Source organism: Balaenoptera acutorostrata, chromosome 8 (assembly GCF_949987535.1).
Source record: "Balaenoptera acutorostrata chromosome 8, mBalAcu1.1, whole genome shotgun sequence".
Classification (NCBI taxonomy): Eukaryota; Metazoa; Chordata; class Mammalia; order Artiodactyla; family Balaenopteridae; genus Balaenoptera; species Balaenoptera acutorostrata.
Window position 1 is genome coordinate 43470856 of NC_080071.1, and position 26760 is coordinate 43497615.

The 26760-nt window shown below is 37.7% G+C and overlaps 1 protein-coding gene across 5 annotated transcripts in view; it reads left to right on the forward strand.

Annotated features, from left to right (window-relative positions):
* The first annotated feature begins 6275 nt into the window (after positions 1 to 6275).
* The window catches only part of NUP35 (nucleoporin 35), a 37428-nt gene continuing 16943 nt past the window's right edge, over positions 6276 to 26760 (forward strand). The window contains exons 1-6 of one of the 5 annotated variants that reach the window (XM_007190369.2): positions 6582 to 6628; positions 6821 to 6917; positions 8241 to 8346; positions 9458 to 9628; positions 11384 to 11511; positions 14060 to 14120. In XM_007190369.2, the coding sequence (XP_007190431.1) occupies positions 9469 to 9628; positions 11384 to 11511; positions 14060 to 14120 (349 nt within the window). In that variant the 5' untranslated portion in view covers positions 6582 to 6628; positions 6821 to 6917; positions 8241 to 8346; positions 9458 to 9468. Of the gene's footprint in view, positions 6384 to 6576; positions 6769 to 6820; positions 6918 to 8240; positions 8347 to 9457; positions 9629 to 11383; positions 11512 to 14059; positions 14121 to 26760 lie in introns of those variants that run through there. The other 4 variants (XM_057551918.1, XM_007190368.2, XM_057551917.1 and 1 more) reach the window with 4 other exon arrangements.

The window sequence follows — 26760 nt, forward strand, 5'->3', positions numbered from 1 at the left end:
ACCCAAGTGTTTCAGGGGTTACTTGGAGGCGACAGTCGACAGTTTGGGGGTAAGAATACTGAATTAGTGGGGCTTGCATTTTTCCTGTTTTTTTTCCCCCCCAACCAGAGTGGTTCTATTGTATGTATTAAGTATCTGCGCAATACCTTGTTAAGTGAAAGCGTTCTCCATCTAAGCTTGAAAATCAGTGGTCTACAAAAATAGCACTTTGATGGAATCATATGTCACTGGAAGGCAGCATTCAGGGAACCACAAATCCAGAATAGAAATAGGGAACAGGTGTTCCACTTTATGTGACATTTTATTTACTATGTTCAGAAAAGAAAGTAGGAAAACAAGTATTGCAGTTAAGACAATAGTATTCATGTACAGAAGACTATGATGAACGTGCAATATTTCTAAAGAGTGTAGTTTAACAAGAAACACAAAAAAGTAAAATGGTGCCGTACAATGTTACTCAGTCAAGATAATCCAAGTTATAAAAATCTCATTTTACCAGAAAAAGGATAAACAGAACTACAAATAGGTCTTCATTTTATAATATATATAATAAGCCCTTCTAATAGAATTAATGTGCAAATTGTTATTTTAAACATCTGAAAACATGCAACATTGCATCAAATATGTTATATCAGATAATTACATTTTATTCAATGTTTATTATTATTTATTTAGACCTTATCATTAATTTGTTCATTTATTTACTTTTTCAACATAGATTTATTGTAAAGTGATAGAAATACAGAATAGAAAAAGTTATGATCCTGTCCTCAAGAAAATTCATCTAACGGGGCTGAAAAGAAAACTTACAAAACAAATATCTTGGAGCAAATGAGTTGCAGAAATGTGTTGTACATTTTGAAATGAAATGATGATTGAGGGCTGGCAGGGCTGGGGCAAGTTTCATGGTGGAAGAGAGCTGCTACTTGTGAGAAGGACAGGGATTTGCAAATTGTGGTGGAAAGCAAAGGGATGCTAGGCAGGGAGATTGCTGTGAGCAAGGAATACAATGTGAAGATCTTTCACAAAAGGGTGAAGGCTTGCAAGGGGGAATGATGGGAGAATTGATTGGAGCAGAAGGTTAGGGTGAGAGGGTGAAGAGACTATTTTCGAAGCCATGGTTCTCAACCTCCCTTGGTGAAGGCAGGGTGACAATGTATGTTCCTTTTAGGGTGCCTATTGAAATCACTAAAAAAGATGCTCCTACCCTCCTGTCTCAGTTTGTTTGGGCTGTTATAACAGAATACCATAGACTGGGGGACTTATAAACAACAGAAATTTATTTCTTCACAGTTCTGGGAGCTGGGAAGTTCAAGATCGAGGCACCAGCAGATTTGGTGTCTGGTGAGAGGCTGCTTCCCGGCTTACAGACAGCATCTTCTTGCTATATCCTTACATGGCCAAAGGGGATGGGGAGCTCTCTGGGAACTCCTTTTTAAAAAAAATTTATTTATTTATTTATTTTTGGCTGCGTTGGGTCTTCGTTGCTGCACGCAGGCTTTCTCTAGTTGTGGCGAGCGGGGGCTACTCTTCGTTGTGGTGCACGGGCTTCTCATTGCGGTGGCTTCTCTTGTGGAGTATGGGCTCTAGGCGCGTGGGCTTCAGTAGTTGTGGCATGCGGGCTCAGTAGTGTGGCTCACGGGGTCTAGAGCACAAGCTCAGTAGCTGTGGCGAACGGGGTTAGTTGCTCCGCGGCATGTGGGATCTTCCCGGACGAGGGCTTGAACCCGTGTTCCCTCCATTGGCAGGAGAATCCTTAACCACTGTGCCACCAGGGAAGCCCATGGGAACTCTTTTATAAGGGCACTAATATCATTCATGAGGACTCCACCCTCATGACCTAACCACTTCCCAAAGTCCCCACCCCCAAATAACATCATACTGGGGGTTAGGATTTCCAACCTATGAACTTTGGGGGACACAAATATTCAGTCTATAGCACTTTCCACCCCAAGGGATTCTTTATTTTTAAAAAAAAATTTTTTTGGCTGCAGCCGGTCTTAGTTGTGGCACATGGGATCTTCGTTGAGGCATGGAGGATCTTTCATTGCAGCACGTGGGCTCTTGGTTGCAGCACCCGGGCTTCTCTCTGGTTGTGGTGTGTGGGTTTTTCTTTCTCTATTTGTGGCGTGCGGGCTCCAGGGCGCCTGGGCTCTGTAGTTTGTGGCACTCAGGCTCTCTCGTTGAGGCACGCGAGCTCAGTAGTTGTGGCATGCCAGCTCAGTTGCCCCGCGCGCGGCATGTGGGATCTTAGTTCCCTGACCAGGGATCGAACCTGCATCCCCTGCGTTGGAAGGCGGATTCTTTATCACTGGACCACCGGGTAAGTCCTCCCATCCCCACCCCCAAGAGATTCTGATTTTCCTCTTCCGTTGCTGCCTGCATGAGAATGTATACAGAGTAATGGAGGACACTATTGGTTGGCATGTGCTGCACACGTGAAGTTTGTGGCATTGAAGAAAATGAGGCTGCTGTAGGGAATAGGAAGTCAGTGAGGGTTTTGGACAGCTGACTAATGTGTACGAGGAGGGGAGCATTGGCTAGTGGTGTGTTAGATTTGGTGGGAGAGACTGAAGGCAGGGAGATGTTAAGAGTTGACTGCAATTGTCTAGGCATTGAGGAGAGAGAAAAAATAGGACTTGGTATTTGAATGTTTGATGGAAGGGAAGGTGGAAGCCAGGAAAAGCAAAGTGGACCAGGCACTGTACTAAGCATAACTACCTTTCAAAGTAGGTATTGTTTCTATTTTACACAAAATAAAATCTATAGAGATGTAATACAAATTGAAGTAATACAGGATTTAAGTGGGAAAGTCAGGCTTTGAATTCAGGTCCGTCTTACTTTAGATTCTGCTCTAACATACTGTGCTTTTAATTTTGGATTTCTGAGACTAATGGAAAAAGGGACAACTGGAATGGGGCTGATTTTAGGGATAAGATGAGTTTGTTTTTGAGGTTTGATATGCTGGTAGATTGTTCATCAAGCATCTGGAAAAGTATCATTTGGTTTAGAGACAGCTGGGGCATACAATATTGGGGATTTTTTTCATAGATGTGACAATTGATGAGGACTCCAAGAGAGCCTATAAAAAATTGAAGAAGAGAGAGAGGACAAAGGCTTGACTACTAATAATTAATGTGTCCAGGTTAGAATGAAGTAGGATCAGGTATAGAAAAGCCAGAAAAAGAATAGAAAGTTATGAGGTGAAACAGGAAGTGTAGTACCACCAAAAACAAGGAAAACACTGTATAGAGGAAAAGACTGTCAAAGCTGTTGAATACTGCAGATGTCAAGGAGACAGGCTTAATCTAGCCATTAGGAGAAAATTAGTTGGGGTCAGTAGTTTCAGAAGAGGATTCACACAAGAGCCAGTGTGTAATGAATTAAACAATAAGATGGTGAAGTTAGGGAAATAGACCATCTACTAAAGTCTGTAGTCTCTTATTTTGAGATCTTGAGAAAAAGAGAGAAAATGTGAGAGGAATTAGTGTATGGTCGCTAGAAAAAAGAGCAGTGTCTAGGGAAGGGTTTTTGATAGGGAAAACTGGGCATCTTTATAACTTGGTAAAGAAAGAGACAATTGAAAGAGTAGAAGTTTGAAAGGCAAGTGAAGAAAGGAAAATGACTTTCTTAAAGGAAAAAAATGTTTTAATTTGAAGAATACTAAAAATAGTAACTCCTATAATCAACCACTAAAAATTATATAAGGTAAATTGAAGGCCCTTCTTAAGTCCTCTAATTTACAAACCCCTCTCCAATTTTACCTTCCCTGTTAATAGTTTGGCAGAAATGTATTCTAGGTTTTTCCTTTATTTAAACAAGCATCTCTCTTTCTCTTTGCATCTGTTCCCAAAAGTACACTTTTTGTTAAATTAAAATAGAATGATGCGGTATAATGTTTTCAAATTGCTTCTTTCATATCAATCATGGAGATTTTTCTAGGTCAATACACACAGTCACATATCAAATCCATCTTATTCTTTTTAACAGGTGCATAATGTTCTTTTGTTTGGCTAGACCATAATTTATATCAAAATTCCTTCACTGATGAACATTTTTTGGTACACTATTTCTAGAAAGCGGGTTGCTGGGTGTGGTGGGCTGAATGGAGCCTCCAAAGATATCCACACTCTAATCTCAGGAATGTATGAATGTTACTTTGCAGATGTGATTATTAACTTAATCACTGCAACTGGATATTGCAGTGGGGAGATTATCCTGGATTATTTGCGTAGGCCCTAAATGTAATTACAAATGTCCTTATAAGAGGGAGGCAGAGGGAGATTTTACTATAGAAGAAAAAGGCCATGTAATGACAGAAGCAGAGAGAAGCAGTGTCAGAGAGATAGAAGATACTATACCACTGGCTTTGAAGCAGGAGAAAAAGAACAAAAGCCAAGTAATATAGTTAGCCTTCAGAAGATAGAAAAGGCAAGGAAACAGATTCTCTCCGGAGCCTCCTGAAGAAACCAGCCTTGCTGAAACCTTGATTTTAGTCCTATAATACTCATTTCAGATTTCTGGCCACCAGAGCTATAAAAGATAAATTTGTGTTGGTTTAAGCCACCAATTTTGTAGTAATTCAGTATGACTTCATGTGAACTTGATTACATCTGCAAAGACCCTATTTCCAAATAAGGTCATATTCATATGTATTAGAGGTTAGGACTTTAACATATATTTGGGGGGACACAGTTCAACCCATACACCTGTTAAAAAAAAGTCACTTCATCTGTAAGTGGTTTTACATTTTGATTTCTGGGAACTTGTCATTTAAAGCTGGAATTATTATTGCCTCACAGAAATTACAAAATTCTTGGCTGGATTTGGGATTTCAGGAAATCCCACAGGGAATAGGGAGGATGGGTGGGTATTTTGAGGATAATGAGTTTGGTATGGATCAGAGAGCGTCTCAGAATATATACATGTAGCACATCACTTTTATAAAATTAGTGAGCAAAACAAAACAACATATTTTTTCCTTTCATTTATTCTTGTTTGTTTTTTAATTTTTATTCTATATTGGAGTATAGTTGATTAACAATATTGTGTTAGTTTCAGGCGTACAGCAAAGTGATTCAGTTATACATATACATGTATAAATTCTTTTTCAAATTCTTTTCCCATTTAGGTTATTACAGAGTACTGAGCAGAGTTCCCTGTGCTATACAGTAGGTCCTTGTTGGTTATCTATTTTGTTTTATTTTATTTTATTTTTGGCCGCCCCACACAGCTTGTGGGATCTTAATTGCCCGACCAGGGATTGAACCTGTGCCCTCCGCAGTGAAAGCGCAGAGTCCTAACCACTGGACGGCTCGGGAATTCCCTATCTATTTTAAATATAGCAGTGTGTACATGTCAATCCCAAATTCCCAGTCTATCCCTGCCCCCCACCCTTTACCCCCCGGTAACCATAAATTTGTTCTCTAAGCCTGTTTCTGTTTTTTAAATAAGTTCATTTTTATCATTTTTTTTGATTCCGCATATAAGTGATATCATATGATACTTGTCTTTCTCTGTCTGATTTACTTCGCTTAGTATGATAATCTTCAGGTCCATCCATGTTGCTGCAAATAGTGAAATAACATATTTTCACACACACACATATATAGAATATGTGTGTGATATTTGAATACGCTCTAAAGAAAAGCAGCAAAATAGGGGGAGGAGGACAGCAGGGATGGCAGAGGGAGGAACACAGAGGATTCTGCAGTGTGGTGAGTTCACGGGTGTTTATTATTAGCCTTCATTATTTAATACCTTTTGCATGTATTAATATATAATAAAACAGCAAGTATGAGTTACGCTTTAATGTAAAATTGTGCCTATATAACACAAAATTTTAAAAAATGGCATAGAGATGGTAGAAAATATGTTTTGAGAATTGAGTTTCATGCAACTAAGGCCTGAAATCTACATTGGAAAGCGGCCCCCTCTGTTTCTTCAGGCCAACTTTTCCAGGTGGTACTTGGAAAAGCTGACGGATGACAGAGCACTGGGTAAACTCACGCTAATTATGAAATCGTGAGTAAGATAACTTGTGCTTCTATAAAACTCAAGCACCAACAAATCATAAGGCTCACAAGGTGAGCAGAAGAATTCCTAGAATCGCAGTTTCCACATTGTTTCATCACCCTACCAGTAAAGACCCTCTCTGAGACGTTGCGTCTCCGAAAAGACTGTTTTCCCATTCCAAAATGGCGGCTCCGGCGCCGCAACTTAGGTATAGCGCATGTCCGGAAGTTACGCAACCCCATAAGGCAGCGCGCCCCTACCCGTGGGGAGAATTTCCGCCATTTTTGAAAATCGGGGAGGTGCGGGGCTAAGTGTCGGCGCTGCTGGGATGGCAGCCTTTGCCGTGGAACCCCAGGTGCCCACGTTAGGTGAGTAAAAAACTGCTTTTCCTCCCTAGCACTGCGATGCACACCGTAATCTTGGAAGCGGGCAAGCCTGAAAGGCAGTAGTCATAGGGCTCTCGTCTGCTAATTTCAGCCGCAGAGGGGCAGGCTCTGGCTCGTACCCAACTTCTTAGTCCGCCCCCTACTCGAGGAGTCTCCACCCAGCCGCTACCAAGGCGGCTCCGGGAAAATGCGGGCCCCGAGGAGGGCGAAGAAACGGCGGTCTTGTGGTGACTAAGCTGTTTTGTTCCCCCATACGCCGGAGCCAGACCTATCCATACCTGGGATTCCGCCAGCGCGGGAGATGCGATGCTAGGTTCAGGGATCCTGGGAAGCGTTGGTGGGAAGGAACTCACCTGTGAACACCTGGGTGGGCAGTGCCCTGGGGTGTGGTTACCTTTCACCTCTGTTTGGTCATCTAGGCTTTTAGTTCCTGTTTGATTCCTTCCTTCTCTCGGGCTTTGCAGAAGAAATCTGTTTTTGAAGGAAGCTTGAATCGTGCGACATTTAATTAACCAGGTGATGGCAGCCATTGAGATATTAGCCTTAATAGGAAGCCAGGAGTTCGCTCGATTTCCCCCGCCTTTATCTTGGGAAAATGACTAAGTATTGTAGGCGATCTTTTCCTCTAATCGGTCACGTCATGATTTTTTTAAAAAAATTCATTACCATTATTTAATGGGGAGGGGCATTGCTGAGATGTGTTGTCTTCAGAAAATCTTGCCAAGTTAGCAGGATGTCGATTTTGTGTGTGTGTGTCTGCTGAGTTTTGGGATTTGTGAGAACCGTCGAATATCTTAGAACAGAAAATAAATCGTCTACTGTCATAGAGATGTATTTGAAAGTTCGGTTACAACTTTCTGAGTTTGAAAGGAGAGCAAACAGGATATGTATCTGTAGAATGAGTTTTATTAGAGTTGAAGGATATATAATGCTTGCCATGTTTTGTGCAAAATAAGTTTCTTTTGAGAATAACTTGTTTTAGCATTAGTTATAAAAAACTAAATGCGTAATATCAACAGAGATACTCAGCTACATTTAAAGTTGGTCTAGGTATTATGTCTTGTATTATTTTAGAGGTCAAAAACTTTTCATTCCAGTTCCAAAGTTTTCTACTCAACAAAAACATTTTGGAGTGTATGTTTTTTGGGGTTACAAATATGAATAAACCTCTGGTCAGAAATCTGACATTAGTTGTATTAATTGTTCAAGTCCACATATTGCAGATATTCCAGATGAGGAATAAACATTTTCCCAGCACCTAATGGTATAGTAAAACTAATGGTTACTTCAACAAACAATGTTAGCCGAGTAAGACAGCGTACTTAACATGTTAGGAGTACAAGACTGAAATGGAATTTAAGACTTGCCAGATCCATTGGTATGGCTCTCTAAGTGAAAGGGTTGGGTGGTAAGTGACAGTTCAGTTAAGAGCCCTTTGTGCCCTTCTCACTCTGCTGCTTTCTACTGTATCACAATATACATTCGGATGTGTCAGAAATTTTCTTGACTTCATTATTGCTATACTTGCCATATATGTATTTTTTTTTTTCTTTTGGGGCTGGGAGAGTGAAGGTAGTTGGTGGTACCTAAAGCTTTGTAATACATTTATTACTATGGGTTTATAAATATATGTTCATAATATGCTTTTATTTAGACTTTTGGTTTGATTTTAGTGTTCTTTGGAAATATGTAATAGTACTGTGGTAACATCGTAACTAGCACTTTGAAGTAATTACAATGTAATATAGCTCGTCAACCTTATTTCAGTATTTGCTTTATTCTTTTCCTGAATTTCTTTTCCTTTTTCCTTTTTTTATGTGTTTGCATTTTAATATCTAGGTCTACTATGATTAGAAATAAGAGGAAGAGTAAATAATTGACAGCATTTGGATAGCAAGAAACACATTTTTGAGGCTGTTTAGAAGTTAAGGAGTAGTTAATAAAGGTAATATAAATAACATACCAAATGTTTGACCTTTCTGAGTGCCATGAATCACATTCAGGCTTGTCAGATAGTTGAAAAATTAAATTTTCGTAAGCAGAAATTGCAAATTCTACATATACACATCAGTCCCTCAGTTTTGGCTATTGTAAGATACTATTAGAATAATAATAATAACTAATATTTGGTGAATACTTACTGTATATTAGGCACTTGAGGTAAGTGCTTTACTTGCTGTTAAGTCTAATCAAAGCTCTGTGGGTGGGTGCTACAATTATGTCCATTTTGCTGAGACTGGAACCGAGGTCTCTTCACTCCAGAGCCCATGTTTTCCTTACTGGGCTATTTTGTCCTGAAATTAGAGGAAGTTATAGCTTCCTTATTTTCATAGTTGGAATAATAATAATACCTACCCTGTAAATTGTGAAAAATAATTTTGAATTGATGATCCTGAAGTATCAGTTCTTAAATTGGTTTTTTGTTAGGGAGACTTTTATTGGTTATTCCTCACTTTAAAAAATGACCCAAAAGGTAACCTTTCCAAATCTTTTCAATATAATTCTTAGTTGGTATGTTAATCATCACATTATTTCATATGTGCTTTAATGTGTGCATGATTACACTTTTATTACAAAAATGACTGACAGTTGTATATGGGGAAAGAAAAGCGGGACATAACAGCACGCTAAACCTATTGTGTTTGATTTCCTTAGACTTTGTGTAACTAGTGCACCTTGTTCTTGTTTTCGGTTGTTACATAGTAGAAGCTGATCCAGAAATGGAAAGAAATTATTCTGTATGTATTAGGGATTTTTTTTTTAGATAATAAGCTAAAATGTAAAAGTTTTTAAATAAATGTTGATTCTTAAATCTATGAAGTAATGTAAACAAAAACAGCTGTCAAATATTATTTGGTTAATACAAAATATTTCACATTTTTCTAGAAATAATTTTTATTGTTTTTTAAAATAATAAAATTAACTATGGTTCTGTAGTACTTAACAGTTTTGATTAAATTCTCAAAATTGTTTATGCTGGATTCTTGCATCTTTTTGTTAGATATTGTTACATTAAAGTCCTTTCTTTGTATTATTTTATTTTCTGATTCATTTAGGATCTGAACCAATGATGCTGGGTTCACCCACGTCTCCAAAGCCAGGGGTTAATGCCCAGTTCCTACCTGGATTTTTAATGGGGGATTTGCCAGCTCCAGTGACTCCACAACCTCGATCAATTAGTGGCCCTTCAGTAGGAGTAATGGAAATGAGATCACCTTTACTTGCAGGTAGGTAAATTGCTTAAAATAGTTTTATAGTACTATCAATACATGTACTAGAATTTTAAAAAGGGTAGTTGTGCAACGTTCACCCTCAAACCACATTTATTTAAAAAAATTAAGCAGTGTCTCTATTTTTTATTTTAAGATTATTGGAATAGAGGTGTAAGCAATATAAGTTACTATAATTCCAAGAACCACTCACTAAAAATATGTATACTACATTTTATTCAATCTAAGAGGCCATTGATTGTAAAACTCACCATTATTTTAAGTACCACTAAGAAAGAAAAACACTAAATATGATAGAACACCATTTGCCAATTTTTGTAAATTATCCGTTTCAGAGATGTTAAAGTGTGTGTGGGTGGGGGGAGGGGAATATGGTCGTTTAACTTCAGCTGAATTCAATTTAAATAATTCATCTTAAATATGATAATAGCAAATAGTCAAAAGAAGTGTAATTTGAAAATCTGTAGATATGAATTCTACTTCTAGTCATAGTGAATTAAGAGTCTCACTTATTGTGTGTTTAGTGAAAGGACTTACTCCACAAACTATGATTTGCAGTTGCCAGCCCAAAATGTTATGTAAATGAAACGTATCTTTTACAGGACTCTTTTAGCAAACAAATATTGTAAAAGATAACTTGAAAGTTTTGACTGTGAATAGTGAGAGCTACAAAAATGGTTGAATTCCAAATGTGAGCTAATATCCTTTTAATAGATGTTTAAATGAAAATTCTTCTTACTTTAATTGTCCTTAAGGTATTATTTTGGTTAAAGTGGTTTATTATCTTTTTTTTTTTTTTTTTTAGGGTTGATCAGGGAGAATTATAAGTTATATTCTGGACAGATTTTTGTTTTTTACATATTTCAAGTGTATTATTTTATTACTGTAGCTACCATATATTGCGTGTTTATGAGCCAGGCAGTATGCTAAGCATTTTATATGTTATTTTCATTCTTTTATCAGTCCTAAAGGATGGTTAGTAGTATCCTCCATAAGAGGAAACTGAGGCTAAATGCAGTATAGAACTTGCTGAAGCTCACTGGTTAGTGACAGCAGGAGGTTAAAGGCCAGGTCAGTCTTGTTCTATAGCCTGTGCTCTAATCTAAATACCTTATGCCGTACTGTCTAGGCTCAGACATTAGTCTTACAGAGGGCCTGGACTGCTTCGCTACTTGGCATTGTTGATTCTCTGACTTAACGAAGATCCCTTTGTATCCCCCAAAGTTGGTCCTTTTCCTGTATGTTTATTATGTACTTAAATATATTTCTACTGTGAGAAACACGAATAGGAATTTGACAGTCAAATTCCACATTAGGAGATTATATTCAAGTGTATACAAACTGCAGCTGTTTAATACCTACTTTCAAGTGAGAAATAGGATCAAATTTTGTATTGAAATGTTAAGCATCTTGTAGAGAAAACAAAAGTTGCATGTGTTTACTAAAAACTAAAATTTCTATTTACTTATTCTGGAACCTTTTATTCAAAGTGCAGTCTATGGATCACCAACATTGGCATCACTGGGAGCTTGTTAGAAATTCATAGTCTCAGGCTCCATCTCACATGATCTGAGACATAACCTGAATTTTAACAAGATGCCTAGGTGATTCTTATGTGTATTAAGGTTTGAGAAGCGCTGGGAGACAGGAGTTGAAGTCATTATTTTAAAAATATTAATTTAAAAGATCTTACCAGAAAGATGGAGGATTTCTTTATTTTCTCATCTGTCTATATTTTTTGTACATTGTTAGGTGGGTCACCACCACAGCCAGTTGTACCAGCTCATAAAGATAAAAGTGGAGCTCCACCAGTTAGAAGTATATATGATGACATTTCCAGCCCAGGACTTGGATCAACACCTTTAACTTCAAGAAGACAGGTGATATACATATCCTCATTCATGACTATACATATCCTCGTTCATGACCATACATATCCTTATTTCATGTTTTTATGTGGTTATACAGGGAGGGTCAGTAATTTGAAGTGTTTGTCTGAGGTCTGTTTTAGTGTAACTTTATTGCACAGAATAAGCATTAGGGACAGTTATCATAGAGTCTAATTAAATTGTGTTTATCATGAAATGTACTTAAAAATGTAATAGAACTTAGATAATTGTCTCGTATAGGTAATTCTGTGGCTTTTAAAGGTGTGCCTCTTCACCTGTCCATGCCCCCAACCTCGTTAATAAACATGTAGAAATGATTATCATTTAAATTGTTCATTGTTTAAAAAGTTCAATATTTATACATAATTTTGTGAAAGAACAAGTGAAGATTCAGGGTTTATCCAGATCTAAGGCACCTTGTAATGATTTGAGGTCTTTATTTTAGGGATAGTTTTATTAATATAAGACCAATATCCTTTTAGAGCTGTGTTCACTGTTTACTTATTTTACTAAAAACGCTTCCTCCTGCATGTTTATGAGCTGATGGTTTAATGTGTTCCTGGTGTAGGTGTTCTGATGGTGATGTTAAGTTTTGGTTGGTGTAGATGTAGGTGTTCTGATGGTGTTATTTTCAGTCAGATTATACAAGTTAGGGAGTCTCTGTTTTAATGGTACTGATAGCACAAAAAAGTATGTAATACTTATGAAGTACCTACAGTGTACATGGCCTAATCTTATAACTTCTCATGTATTGTCTCATTTAATCCTCACAATGAATCTGTGAGGTAGCCCTTACGAGCTTTATTTTATCATTGAGGAAACTAGGACACCGAAAGCCTAAGTAATTTGTCAAGGGTAAGTCAGCTAGTCTAGTAGAGCCAGATTTTAAACCTAGCAATCTTGAATCTAGAGCCAGTGTTTACAAGAGCAGTGTTCTGCTAATACATACTACTGTGATTACTCTTGATTGTCAGTTGAAAGGTAGTGTGGATTTTTCTTTTAAGTAGGAAGTTTAGTAGCTTTTATAGTCAAAAGTTTTCTCTCCTATTACTATTATGCCTAGAAGGATATATAAACAAAGTGTATCAGCTAAACTGGTAAGTTCTTTATATAACAACATTTCTGCTGTTTGATTTGGAGAAATATTTTATGGCCTTTCCCTAAATCAAATATAGCATGTTTGTTGGCAAGTTTAAGAAAAGTAGAAAAATCTTTCAGTAAACTTTGATTATAGGCTTGATATGCATGGCATACTAGGCCTGTTTGTCAAGCAAGGCAAAATTAATTCATTGTGTTAAACAGATTACTTTCTTTTTCCAACACTTCTACACGTGCCCTCCTGTCGAGTGTAGTAGCTACTAGCCAAGTGTGGCTGTTGACACTTGAAATGTGGCTAGTCCTATACTGAATTGAGATATACATGCGTACTAGAAAATTAACAACTACTTGTGTGGTTTGTGTTATATGTGGACAGTGGTGTTATAAACTTAACTATGTCCAGAATATTCTGGTCTGGAGTATTTTTCTAGAGGTTGATAGATAAATCTGATGTTTAGTTTGATATGAGGATCTCTGGCTTATAAGTTTATGCCAGTTTTCATTACTTCTCTCATAATACATGAAAAGAAAGGTAGTTTATAGTTATTGCTATGTTCAAAATGTTTAAAAATCTTGTGGGTCATAATTTGTAGAGAAAATTTTTGATTTGGAGGTTGGTAAGAATATTATTAAAGTCCAAATTAGTTTTGCCGCCTGACACTTCAGTCAACCTTTCTCTAATCAGGAAAGAAGTTATCATTAAGAATTGAACAATGCATTTTGTATCCCTCCTAACAATCTCTCAGCATTTGGTCTGGTTGCTGGATAATAGCCAGATTTTAGATTTTCTTAGTTCAGTCAGAATCTGTTAAAAAAATTTCTCTCTATATGTTTACTTCTAGAGAAAGAGTCTGTTTCTCATTCTGGATTAGATATTTTTGTTTTTGTTTATAGAAGGACTTTTAACTACTTTAATCTCTAATTTTCTCACATTTAAAGGAATTAGTCTTTGTTACTTTCTACTAGTAAAGGCAGAGATATGCTGTCTTTTACTGTGTAGACTGATTTGAATCTATAGTATTTCATGGTTTGTAAATGTCAATTTAGAAATATAGTTTTGCCATCTTTCTATTTTTCAATGTGAACTTGATTTGAGGAATCACCATTATCTCTGTTATTTCAAATATTGTATCTTAGGAAGTAAAAACAAATAGCAGTGTTACTGTTTACTAAAAATAATGTCTTTTTACCTAATGCAACTTTTCTTATATTAAACATATAATATGCTAACAAGTCTGGCATTTTAGATTAATACTGTTCAGCTTAAAAAAAAAAAACAAAACTTAGAGAGTACTCTTCAATTGTGAGCTAATAGGCATTTCCAATACCTGGTAGACATTCAGTTGTCTGTTGAATGTAGTTTTTCAACACTTATTGTGTTTGTGTTTTGGTTAGAACTTTGCATTAAAATACCTTAACACTTTCTTCTGTTTTCATGTAGGCAAACATTTCAGTAATGCAGAGTCCTCTTGTCGGAGTTATGACAACTACTCCTGGAACAGGTAAGCAATGCCTTTTAACACCAATGACTATTCTTTACTCTTTGAATGAAGATAATATAAGACCTTTGTTGGTCATTGCCAAAATTTTGTCTTTTATATTTCAAACTTGGAGACTTTCTCAAATGTCAGTAACTTCCTTCAGCAAGGAAATATTTATTTGTATAGTATTCTTTTCTGAACTTATAGATAAGATGTGATATTTTACTGAAAAATATTAAGAATTTTAAAAATTATGTATTTAATAGTGTCTCCTGAATTGTTAAAAACTGTAATTTTAAAAAAAGTGGTTGCAATTGAGAAGAAGAAGAATACAGAGACTGAATAATAAAGATGTTTTGAGAGATATTAGTGCATAGCTATAAATCTAAATGTCATTGACTACAAACAGCCACTGATTATATCTCATTTTTCTTTAAGATTAATGGTTTTTTTTATCACGGTTAGCATCATCATAAGCACAGCTCTTCTAACATATTTGTATATTTATAATCTATCAAATGTTCACTCAGTAAATACTTGAGCATGTAACCAAGTATCAGGCCTTGAGAAACTGAACAAAATAGATAATCTTTGCCTTTATGGAGCTTACATTTATTTATAGAATTCACATTTATAAATAAAATAGTTTGTTAGAAGGTAATATATTTTATGGATGAAAATTAAGCAGCAAAGGGAAGTAGGGAGTGAGGGCTTATATTAACTAAGGTAGTGTATTAGTTTTCTTTTGCTGCCATAACGTATTACCACAAACTTAAAAATGGTTTAAACAGTTCAGTGTACTGTTTTACAGTTCTGGAGGTGGGAAATCTGAAATGGGTCTCAATGGGCTAAAATCAGGGCATTGGTAGGCTGTATTAATTTATGGAGGCTCTAGGGGAGAATCTGTTTTCTGCCTTTTCCATCTTCTAGAGACTGCCCACATTTGTTTGTGGTCCCTTCCTCCATCTTTAAAGCCAGCAACATTGTATCTCTGACCATTCTTCTGCAGTCAAGTCTCCCTCTCTCTCTTTTAAGGACTCTTGTGAATACTTGGAGCCCTTCTGGATAATCCAGGATAATCTCCCTATTTTAAGGTCAGCTGATTAGCAATCTTAACATCTGCAACGTTAATTCTCCTTTGCCATGTAATATAACACTCCCAGGTTCCAGGGATAAGGACATGGACATCTGGGGGTGAGGGGAAGCATTATTCTGCTTACTACAAATAGTTATAGGAAAAGTAACATTTGCTCAAAAACATTTAGGGCAAGTTTTCTAAACAGAGGAAATAGCAAGTACAAAGGCACTGAGGTGGGATTGTGTCTGGGGTGTTCAAACAAGTATAAAGAAGTTACTGTGAAATGGAGTGAGTGAGGGGGCGAATAATAGGAGATGAGGTCAGAGAGATAATGTGGGCTGATGCAACAAGGCCTTGTAGGTCATCGTAACAGTCGGTCTTTACCCAGAAAAGGTGGAAAAAAATAGGATGAGACTGGTCCTGTGATGTGAATAGACTTTGAAATAAGGAACAGGGTGGAAGCAAGGAGACCATACAGTTGGCTACTGCATTAGTCCAGGTGAGAGATGGTGGTGGCTTAGACATAAAGGAAGGCAGGAAAGAAGGAAAGGAGGAACAACAGCAAAAACAGACGGAACAAAAGAAACAGTAGCAAGACAGTAGGGTTAAATGAACCAAGTGGACAATTATATAAAATGAAATGTGCTAAACACTCCTGTTTAAAGGCAAGCTGGTAACAAAAGTAATACCCGATGACAAGTTAGATCTTTTTATCTTCCAAATCTTGATTTCTTCAAGCAGTCTGAGTCATCATGGCAGTGTTCTTAAAGTCTAGATTTCTACTACTGGTTTGTTCAAGGCTATTTCTATTATGTTCCTCAAGTTTCTTCCAGCCTCCACCCACTGCCCTATTCGAAAGTCATTTCCACACTTTTAGGTATTTGTTACAGCAGCATCCCTTTTGGTACCAAAATCTGTATTAGTTTTAAATTGTTGCCATAACAAATTACCACAAACTTAGTGGCTTAAACCAACACACATTTACTACATCATAGTTTCTAAAGGTCAGATGTCTGGGCACAGCTTGGTTCTTTGCTTTAGAGGTCAGGTGTTAGCAGGGCTCTGTTCTTTTCTGGAAGCTCTGTGAATGAATCTGCATCCAGGTCGTTGGCCAAATTCAGTTCCATGTCATTGTAGGAATGAGGTCTCTGTTTCTTTGCTGGCTGTCACCTGTAGATTGTTTTCAGCTTCTAGAGGCTGCCCTCATTCCTTGGCTTATGGTTCCCCGTCTGTCTTCAAAGACAGCAATGGCAGATCAAATCCTTTTCTATGATTTGAATCTCTCTGATCTCTCTCTTCTATTGTATCTCTGATTTGACTTTTCTGCCATCTGCTGCTGTTAAGAGCTCATTTGATTACTTTGGGCTCACTGGACTAATCCAGGGTAATTCTTTAAGATCAGCTGATAAATAACCTAATTCTGTCTGTAAAGTCCCTTCACAGCAATACCTGGCTTAGAGTTTGATTGAAATTACCAATCAATCAAACCAGGGGACAGAAGATTTGGGGTGATGTCTTTAGATTTCTGTCTGCCACATATATATAATGGTGAAAAATCTAGGATGTCATCTCTGTCTCAGTTACATACTTGAGGTGAAATATTCTAGGGGAATTAGTTCAGGTTTTAACAATCCTAATTTGATCAAATAGGCAGATGACAGTGCTTTGTTATGTGATAATGCTTTGCTACGTGGCTATTTGTTATAATATTGACTATTCGGTTGAGTCAGTAAGTGATCCCAGAGACATTGAAGATGCAAAAGCACATAATGTTAAGTAATGTATTTTATGCTTTAAAGGATCTCTTAGTTGCCTGAAAAGCATGCATTGTAATATTCTGATTGCTGTCAAGTGGAAGAGTACAGGATTAAAGTTAATTAAACCTCCTTTTGTGTTAATTTATTTTTTCTAATACTGTAACTTCTATGAGGTTCTTGTAATTTTAGAAATCATATGTGAAAATATAAGAACTATGATAGCAAAAGATAACTGTCATAAATTGGCCACTGGGAGCCACTGCTGCTTCTTATTTGAGTTTAAGGAATTTATGTAAAGTCTTAATGGGGCATAAGTGAAAAAGAATACTTTCTTTTTTTTAAGAATACTTTTGAAAAGATGTGATAGACAAGAGGACTGTCATGCATGGTCAATACTAAAGAAGACATGGAAGAAAGGAGTTGAGAAAATTGAGGTGGAAAATGAAGACTTTTCACTTACAGCTATTTTTTAAACTCTTATATTTAGTGTTAAATAAATGAAAATTTCTTGTATGATTTGTAAATTTTAACTTTCTGAGATTGGCACCTTTTATAAAGAGACGTCACGGGATTTAATGGCATGAATTGCTATTTTATGCTTAGGTCCTTGTATCCAAAGGTGACTTTGGTTAGTTTTTAATTCTGAAACTGAGGTTAAAAATCTCTTTTAGAATCTTATTTCTGGTGTAGAAAAACCTTGGTCATATAACAAAGTGGGAAATCTAGATTAAAGAATTTCAAAAACTTTTTTCAACCATTATGGCTTCTGATAAACAATACTGAATGTTTGCCCTCTCTGATAAACAATACTCAATGTTTGCCCTCTCTTTCCCCATCCTCACCCCTCAATTTTCTTCTGTTACTATTTAAATATTCCTCTACTTTTCATCCTATTTTTATTTAAAAAAATTTATGTTTATTTTTTTCTTAAGGTTTTTTTTTTTAAACATCTTTACTGGAATATAATTGCTTTACAATGTTGTGTTAGTTTCTGCTGTATAACACAGTGAATCAGCTATACGTATACATATATCCCCATATCCCTCCCTCTTGCATCTCCCTCCCATCCTCCCTATCCCACCCCTCTAGGTGGTCACAAAGCACCGAGCTGATCTCCCCGTGCGATGCAGCTGCTTCCCACTAGCTATCTGTTTGCCACTCTCTCACTTCATCCCAGCTTACCCTCCCCCACCCCCGTGTCCTCAAATCCATTCTCTGTGTCTGCATCTCTATTCCACTCCTGCCCCTAGGTTCATCAGAAACATTTTTTTTTCTTTTTAGATTCCATATATATGTGTTGGCATATGGTATTTGTTTTTCTCTTTCTGACTTACTTCACGCTGTATGACAGACTCTAGGTCCATCCACCTCATTACAAATAACTCAATTTTGTTTCTTTTTATGGCTGAGTAATATTCCATTGTATATATGTGCTACATCTTCTTTATCCATTCATCTGTTGATGGACACTTAGGTTGCTTCCATGTCCTGGCTATTGTAAATAGTGCTTCAGTGAACATTTTGGTACATGTCTCTTTTTGAATTACGGTTTTCTCAGGGTATATGCCCAGTAGTGGGATTGCTGGGTCACATGGTAGTTCTAATTTTAGTTTTTTTTTTTTTTTTTTAAACATCTTTATTGGAGTATAATTGCTTTACAATGGTGTGTTAGTTTCTGCTTTATAACAAAGTGAATCAGTTATACATATACATATGTTCCCATATCTCTTCCCTCTTGCATCTCCCTCCCTCCCACCCTCCCTATCCCACCCCTCTAGGTGGTCACAAAGCACCGAGCTGATCTCCCTGTGCTATGCGGCTGCTTCCCACTAGCTATCTATTTTACATTTGGTAGTGTATATATGTCCATGACACTCTCTCACCCTGTCACATCTTACCCCTCCCCCTCCCCATATCCTCAAGTCCATTCTCTAGTAGGTCTGTGTCTTTATTCCCGTCTTGCCACTAGGTTCTTCATGACCTTTTTTTCCCTTTAGATTCCATATATATGTTAGCATACTGTATTTGTTTTTCTCTTTCTGACTTACTTCACTCTGTATGACAGACTCTAACTCCATCCACCTCACTACAAATACCTTCATTTCATTTCTTTTTATGGCTGAATAATATTCCATTGTATATATGTGCCACATGTTCTTTATCCATTCATCCGATGATGGACACTTAGGTTGCTTCCATGTCCTGGCTATTGTAAATAGAGCTACAATGAACATTTTGGTACATGACTCTTTTTGAATTATGGTTTTCTCAGGGTATATGCCCAGTAGTGGGATTGCTGGGTCGTATGGTAGTTCTATTTGTAGTTTTTTAAGGAACCTCCATACTGTTCTCCATAGTGGCTGTATCAATTTACATTCCCACCCACAGTGCAAGAGGGTTCCCTTTTCTCCACACCCTCTCCAGCATTTATTGTTTGCAGATTTTTTGATGATGGCCATTCTGACAGGTGTGAGGTGATACCTCATTTTAGTTTTGATCTGCATTTCTCTAATGATTAGTGATGTTGAGCATCCTTTCATGTGTTTGTTGGCAGTCTGTATATTTAATTTGGAGAAAAGTCTATTTAGATCTTCTGCCCATCTTTGGACTGGGTTGTTTGTTTTTTTGATATTGAGCTGCATGAGCTGCTTGTATATTTTGGAGATTAATCCTTTGTCAGTTGCTTCATTTGCAGATATTTTCTCCCATTCTGAGGGTTGTCTTTTCGTCTTGTTTATGGTTTACTTTGCTCTGCAAAAGCTTTGAAGTTTCATTAAGTCCCATTTGTTTATTTTTGTTTTTATTTCCATTTCTCTAGGAGGTGGGTCAAAAAGGATCTTGCTGTGATTTATGTCAAAGAGTGTTCTTCCTATGTTTTCCTCTAAGAGTTTTATGTGTCTGACCTTACATTTAGGTCTTTAATCCATTTTGAGGTTTTTTTTGTGTATGGTGTTAGGAAGTGTTCTAATTTCATTCTTTTACATGTAGCTGTCCAGTTTTCCCAGCACCACTTATTGAAGAGGCTGTCTTTTCTCCATTGTATATTCTTGCCTCCTTTATCAAAGATAAGGTGACCATGTGTGTGTGGGTTTATCTCTGGGCTTTCTATCCTGTTCCATTGATCTATATTTGTTTGTGTGCCAGTACCATATTGTCTTGATTATTGTAGCTTTGTAGTATAGTCTCAATAACAGAGCCTGATTCCTCCAGCTCTGTTTTTTCTTTCTCAAGATTGCTTTGGCTATTGAGGGTCTTTTGTGTTTCCATACACATTGTGAAATTTTTTGTTCTAGTTCTGTGAAAAATGCCATTGGTAGTTTGATAGGGATTGCATTGAATATGTAGATTGCTTTGGGTAGTATAGTCATTTTCAAAATGTTGATTCTTCCAACCCAAGAACATGATATATCTCTCCATCTATTTGTATCATCTTTCATTTCTTTCATCAGTGTCTTGTAGTTTTCTGCATACAGGTGTTTTGTCTCCTTAAGTAGGTTTATTCCTAGGTATTTTATTCTTTTTGTTACAGTGGTAAATGGGAGTGTTTCCTTAATTTCTCTTTCAGGTTTTTCATCATTAGTGTATAGGAATGCAAGAGATTTCTGTGCATTGATTTTGTATCCTGCAACTTTACCAAATTCATTGATTAGCTCTAGTAGTTTTCTAGTACCATCTTTAGGATTCTCTGTGTATAGTATCATGTCACCTGCAAACAGTGACAGCTTTACTTCTTTTCTGATTTGGTCTCCTTTTATTTCTTTGTCTTCTCTGATTGCTGTGGCTAAAACTTCCAAAACTATGTTGAATAATAGTGGTGAGAGTGGGCATCCTTGTCTTGTTCCTGATTTTAGAGGAAATGGTTTCAGTTTTTCACCATTGAGAACCATGCTGTCTGTGGGTTTGTCATATATGGCCTTTATTATGTTGAGGTAAGTACTCTATGTGCCTAGTTTCTGAAGAGTTTTTATCATAAATGGGTGTTGAATTTTGTCGAAAGCTTTTTCTGCATCTATTGAGATTATCATATGGTTTTTATCTTTCAGTTTGTTAATATGGTGTATCACATTGATTTACGTATATTGAAGAATGCTTACATTCCTAGGATAAGCTCCACTTGATCATGGTGTATGATCTTTTTAATGTGCTGTTGGATTCTGTTTGCTACTGTTTTGTTGAGGATTTTTGCATCTGTGTTCATCAGTGATATTGGTCTGTAGTGGTTTTGGTATCAGGGTGATGGTGGCCTCATAGAATGAGTTTGGGAGTGTTCCTCCTTCTGCTATATTTTTTAAGAGTTTCAGAAGGATAAGTGTTAGCTCTTCTCTAAATGTGTGATAGAATTTGCCTGTGAAGCCATCTGGTCCTGGCCTTTTGTTTGTGGGAAGATTTTTAATCAGTTTCCATTTCAGTGCTTGTGATTGGTCTGTTTATATTTTCTGTTTCTTCCAGGTTCAGCCTCGGAAGTTTGTGCATTTCTAAGAATTTGTCCATTTCTTCCAGGTTGTCCATTTTATTGGTGTATAGTTGCTTGTAATCTCTCATGATCCTTTGTATTTCTGCAGTGTCAGTTGTTACTTGTACTTTTTCATTTCTAATTCTGTTGAATCTATTTGAGTCTTCTCTTTTTTTTTTTTCTTGATGAGTCTGGCTAGTGGTTTATCAATTTTGTGTATCTTCTCAAAGAACCAGCTTTTAGTTTTATTGATCTTTGCTATTGTTTCCTTCATTTCTTTTTCATTTATTTCTGATCTGATCTTTATGATTTCTTTCCTCCTGCTGACTTTGGGTTTTTTTTTTGTTCTTCTTTCTCTAATTGCTTTAAGTGTAAGGTTAGGTTATTTATTTGAGATGTTTCTTGTTTCTTGAGGTAGGATTGTATTGCTATAAACTTCCCTCTTAGAACTGCTTTTGCTGTATCCCATAGGTTTTGGGTCGTCGTGTTTTCATTGTCATTTGTTTATAGGTATTTTTTGATTTCCTCTTTGATTTCTTCAGTGATCTCTTGGTTATTTAGTAGTGTATTGTTTAGTCTCCATGTGTTTGTATTTCTAATAGTTTTCTTCCTGTAATTGATATCTAGTCTCATAGCGTTGTGGTCGGAAAAGATACTTGATATGATTTCAATTTTCTTGAATTTACCTAGGCTTGATTTGTGGCCCAAGATATGATCTATCCTGGAGAATGTTCCATGAGCACTTGAGAAGAAAGTGTGTTCTATTGTTTTTGGATGGAATGTCCTATAAATATCAATTAAGTCCATCTTGTTTAATGTGTCATTTAAAGCTTGTGTTTCCTTATTTATTTTCATTTTGTATTATCTGTCTATTGGTGAAAGTGGGGTGTTAAAGTTCCCTACTATGATTGTGTTACTGTCGATTTCCCCTTTATGGCTGTTAGCGTTTGCCTTATGTATTGTGGTGCTCCTATGTTGGGTGCATAAATATTTACAATTATAATATCTTCTTCTTGGATTGATCCTTTGGTCATTATGTAGTGCCATTCTTTGTCTCTTGTAATGGTCTTTATTTTAAAGTCTATTTTGTCTGATATGAGAATTGCTACTCCAGCTTTGTTTTGATTTCCATTTGCATGGAATACTTTTTCCATTCCCTCACTTTCAGTCTGTATATGTCCCTTGGTCTGAAGTGGGTCTCTTGTAGACAGCATATATACGGGTCTTGTTTTTGTATCCATTCAGCCAGTCTGTGTCTTTTGGTTGGAGCACTTAATCCATTTACATTTAAGGTAATTATTGATATGTATGTTCCTATTACCATTTTCTTAATTGTTTTGGGTTTGTTATTGTAGGTCTTTTCCTTCTCTTGTGTTTCCTGCCTAGAGAAGTTTCTTTAGCATTTGTTGTAAAGCTGGTTTGGTGATGCTGGATTCTCTTAGCTTTTGCTTGTCTGTAAAGGTTTTAATGTCTCCATCGAATCTGAATGAGATCCTTGCTGGGTAGAGTAATCTTGGTGGTAGGTTTTTCCCTTTTATCACTTTAAATATGTCCTGCCACTCCGTTCTGGCTTGCAGAGTTTCTGCTGAAAGATCAGCTGTTAACCTTATGGGGATTCCCTTGTATGTTAGTTTTTGCTTTTCCCTTGCTGCTTTTAGTATTTTTTCTTTGTATTTAATTTTTGATAGTTTGATTAATATGTGTCTTGGCATGTTTTTCCTTGGATTTATCCTGTATGGAACTCTCTGCACTTCCTGGAGTTGATTGACTATTTCCTTTCCCATGTTAGGGAAGTTTTCAATTATAATCTCTTCAAATATTTTCTCAGTCCTTTTCTTTTTCTCTTCTTCTTCTGGGACCCCTATAATTCGAATGTTGGTGCATTTAATGTCCCAGAGATCTCTGAGACTGTCCTCAATTCTTTTCATTCTTTTTTCTTTATTCTGCTCTGCAGTAGTTATTTCCACTATTTTATCTTCCAGGTCACTTATCCGTTCTTCTGCCTCAGTTATTCTGCTATTGATTCCTTCTAAAGAATTTTAAATTTCATTTATTGTGTTGTTCATCATTGTTTGTTTGCTCTTTAGTTCTTCTAGGTCCTTGTTAAACGTTTCTTGTAATTTCTCTGTTCTGTTTCCTAGATTTTGGATCATCTTTTCTATCATTACTCTGAATTCTTTTCCAGGTAGACTGCCTATTTCCTGTTTATATGTTCGGTCTTGTGGGTTTTTACCTTGCTCCTTAATCTGCTGCATATTTCTCTGTCTTCCCATTTTGCTTAACTTTCTGTGCTTGGGGTCTCCTTTTCGCAGGCTGTAGGTTCATAGTTCCCGTTTCTGGTGTCTGCCCCCAGTGGGTAAGGTTGGGTCAGTGGCTTGTGTAGGCTTCCTGGTGGAGGGGACTGGTTCCTGTGTTCTGGTGGGTGGGGATGGATCTTGTCTTTCTGGTGGGCAGGACTGCGTCCGGTGGTGTGTTTTGGGATGTCTGTGACCTTATTATGATTTTAGGCAGCCTCTCTGCTAATGGGTGGGGGGTTGTGTTCCTGTCTTGCTAGTTGTTTGTCATGGGGTGTCCAGCACTGGAGCTTGCTGGCCGTTGGGTGGAGCTGGGTCTTAGTGTTGAGACGGAGAGCTCTGGGAGAGCTCTTGCCAATTGATATTACATGGGGCCGGGAGGTCTCTGGTGGTCCAGTATCCTGAACTTGGCTCTCCCACCTCAGAGGCTCAGGTCTGACACCAGGCTGGAGCACCAAGACCCTGTCAGCCACATGGCTCAGAAGAAAAGGGAGAAAAAGAGAAAGAAAATAAATGAATAAATAAATATGTAAATAAAATAAAGTAATTAAAATAAAAAAATTTTTAAAAAGTATTAAAATAAAAAAGTAATTAAAAAAAAGAAGAGAGCAACCAAAGCAATAAAGAAATCCACTAATGATAACAAGAAGTAAAAACTATACTAAGATAAACATAAAAATCAGAAACAAGTCAGTCGCAGACAGCAAACCCCAAGGGTACAGCTGCTCCCGAAGTCCACTGCCTCAATTTTGGGTTGATTCGTTGCCTCTTCAGGTATTCCCCAGATGCAGGGTACCTCAAGTTGATTGTGGGGATTTAATCTGCTGCTCCTGAGGCTGCTGGGAGAAATTTCCTTTTCTCTTCTTTGTTTGCACAGCTCCTGGACTTCAGCTTTGGTTTTGGCCCCACCGCTGCGTGTAGGTTGCCCTCAGGCTTCTGTTCCTCCTCAGACAGGACAGGGTTAAAGCAGGGGCTGATTAGGGGGCTGTTGCTCATTCAGGCCGGGGTCGGGGGGTGTAGGGGTAAGGTAGTTAGTAACAGAGGCCGTAACATTGCCACAGCCTGAGGCGCGCCATGTGTTCTCCCAGGGAAGTTGTCCCTGGATCATGGGACCCTGGCAGTGGCGGGCTGCACAGGCTTCCGAGGGGGTGTGGGTAATGACCTGTGCTTGCACGCAGGCTTCTTGGTGGCTGCAGCAGCAGCATTAGCATTTCATGCCCGTCTCTGGTGTCTGCTCTGATAGCTGTGGCTCATGCAGTCTCTGGAGCTCATTTAGGCGGTGCTCTGAATCCCCTCTCCTTGCAGGCTCCATAACAATGGTCTTTTGCCTCTTAGGCAGCTCCAGACTTTTCCCAGACTCCCTCCCGGCTAGCTGTGGCTCACTGGGCCCCGTTCAGGCTGTGTTCACGCAGCCAACCGCAGTCCTCTCCCTGGGATCTGACCTCCCAAGCCCGAGCCTCAGCTCCCAGCCCCCACCCACCCTGGCTGGTGAGCAGACTAGCCTCTCGGGCTGGTCCGCACCGATCTTCTGTGTGGGAACCTCTCCGCTTTGCCCTCTGCACCCCTGTTGCTGCGCTCTCCTCTGTGGCTCTGAAGCTCCCCTCCACTGCAGTCTCTGCCAGTGAAGGAGCTTCCTAGTGTGTGGAAACCTTTCCTCCTTCACAGCTCCCTCCCCGAGGTGCAGGTCCCATCCCTATTCTTTTGTCTCTGTTTTTTCTTTTTTCTTTTGCCCTACCCAGGTACGTGGGGAGTTTCTTGCCTTTTGGGAGGTCTGAGGTCTTCTGCCAGTGTTCAGTAGGTGTTCTGTAGGAGTTGTTCCACATGTAGATGTATTTTTGATATATTTGTGGGGAGGAAGGTGATCTCCACATCTTACTCCTCTGCCATCTTGAAGGTCCACCTTTCATCGTATTTTTAATTAAAATTTTTTTTTTCTTGAGAAGTTCTTTCATTTATCTATCAGCTCTCTTCTCAGGTGGTATACCACTTATATGTACTGAACTAGAATCCTTATTTGTGTTAGCATATTATTAATGGAGTAAGTTTGATATTTAGATTATAGCAGTTTTTGGCTGCTTTTGTTGATGCCAGGAACTCAGAATTCTGATAGTGTTCCCAGACGGCAGATAAAGAACTAATTTATCTGTGAGGGACCTCTCCCTGACACTTCTTTTTCTGATCTGGGTTAGCTGTTCCTTGTATGTGCTCCTATAAAGCTCTCTCTGCTAGGTTCTTATCTTTCTCCATTACTGGGTTATGATCTAAAGGGCAGAGATTCCTTCTGTATATCTTCATTGTTTACCTGTGACAGAGCTGGGTATAAAGGGACCTCAGTAAATGTTGGTTGACTGAACAGATTGATGGATGTAAGTTGTGAGTTGAATGGTGGCCCCCAAAATGAAATGTTCACATTCTAACTCCTGGAACCTTGAATATTGCTTATGTGGCCAAAACATGATTAAGTTAAGGATCTTGAGAAGGGTAGCTCTCAAGGACAGTTTAGAGAGTTAAGGAGAGGGGAAAAGAGGGGAAGATAATCCTGGTAATTACCTGGATGGGCTCTAAATCCAATCACAAGTGTTCTTAGAGGCACAGGGAAATTTGACACAAACAGGAAAGACACAGAAGAGAAGGTGATATGAAGTGAGGCAAACTTTGGTGTAGTAGCCATAAGCCAATGAACACTAAAACTTACCAGTGTCACCAGAAGCTACAGGGGCCAGCAATGAATTATTTCTTAGTGCCTTCAACAGGCGTTTGACTCTGCTGAAAACTTATTCTTGGACTTCTGGCCTCCAGAACTGTGGGAGAATAAATTTCTGTTGTTTTAAGCCACCCAGTTTGTGGTAGTTTTTCACAATAGAGGAAACTCATGTATGTATATTGTGTTTTGAGGCAATGACATCCCAAAACCAAATGACGATTGGAATATTTGTGTCCAACTTGGCATGGTGTAGTTTTTCTTTGATAATATTGAGTCACCACTAGCCTTAATCTAGATTATATTGGTTTCTTATTGCTGCTGAAACAAATTATCACAGATTATAGTGGCTTAAAACAACTCAAATTTATTATCTTA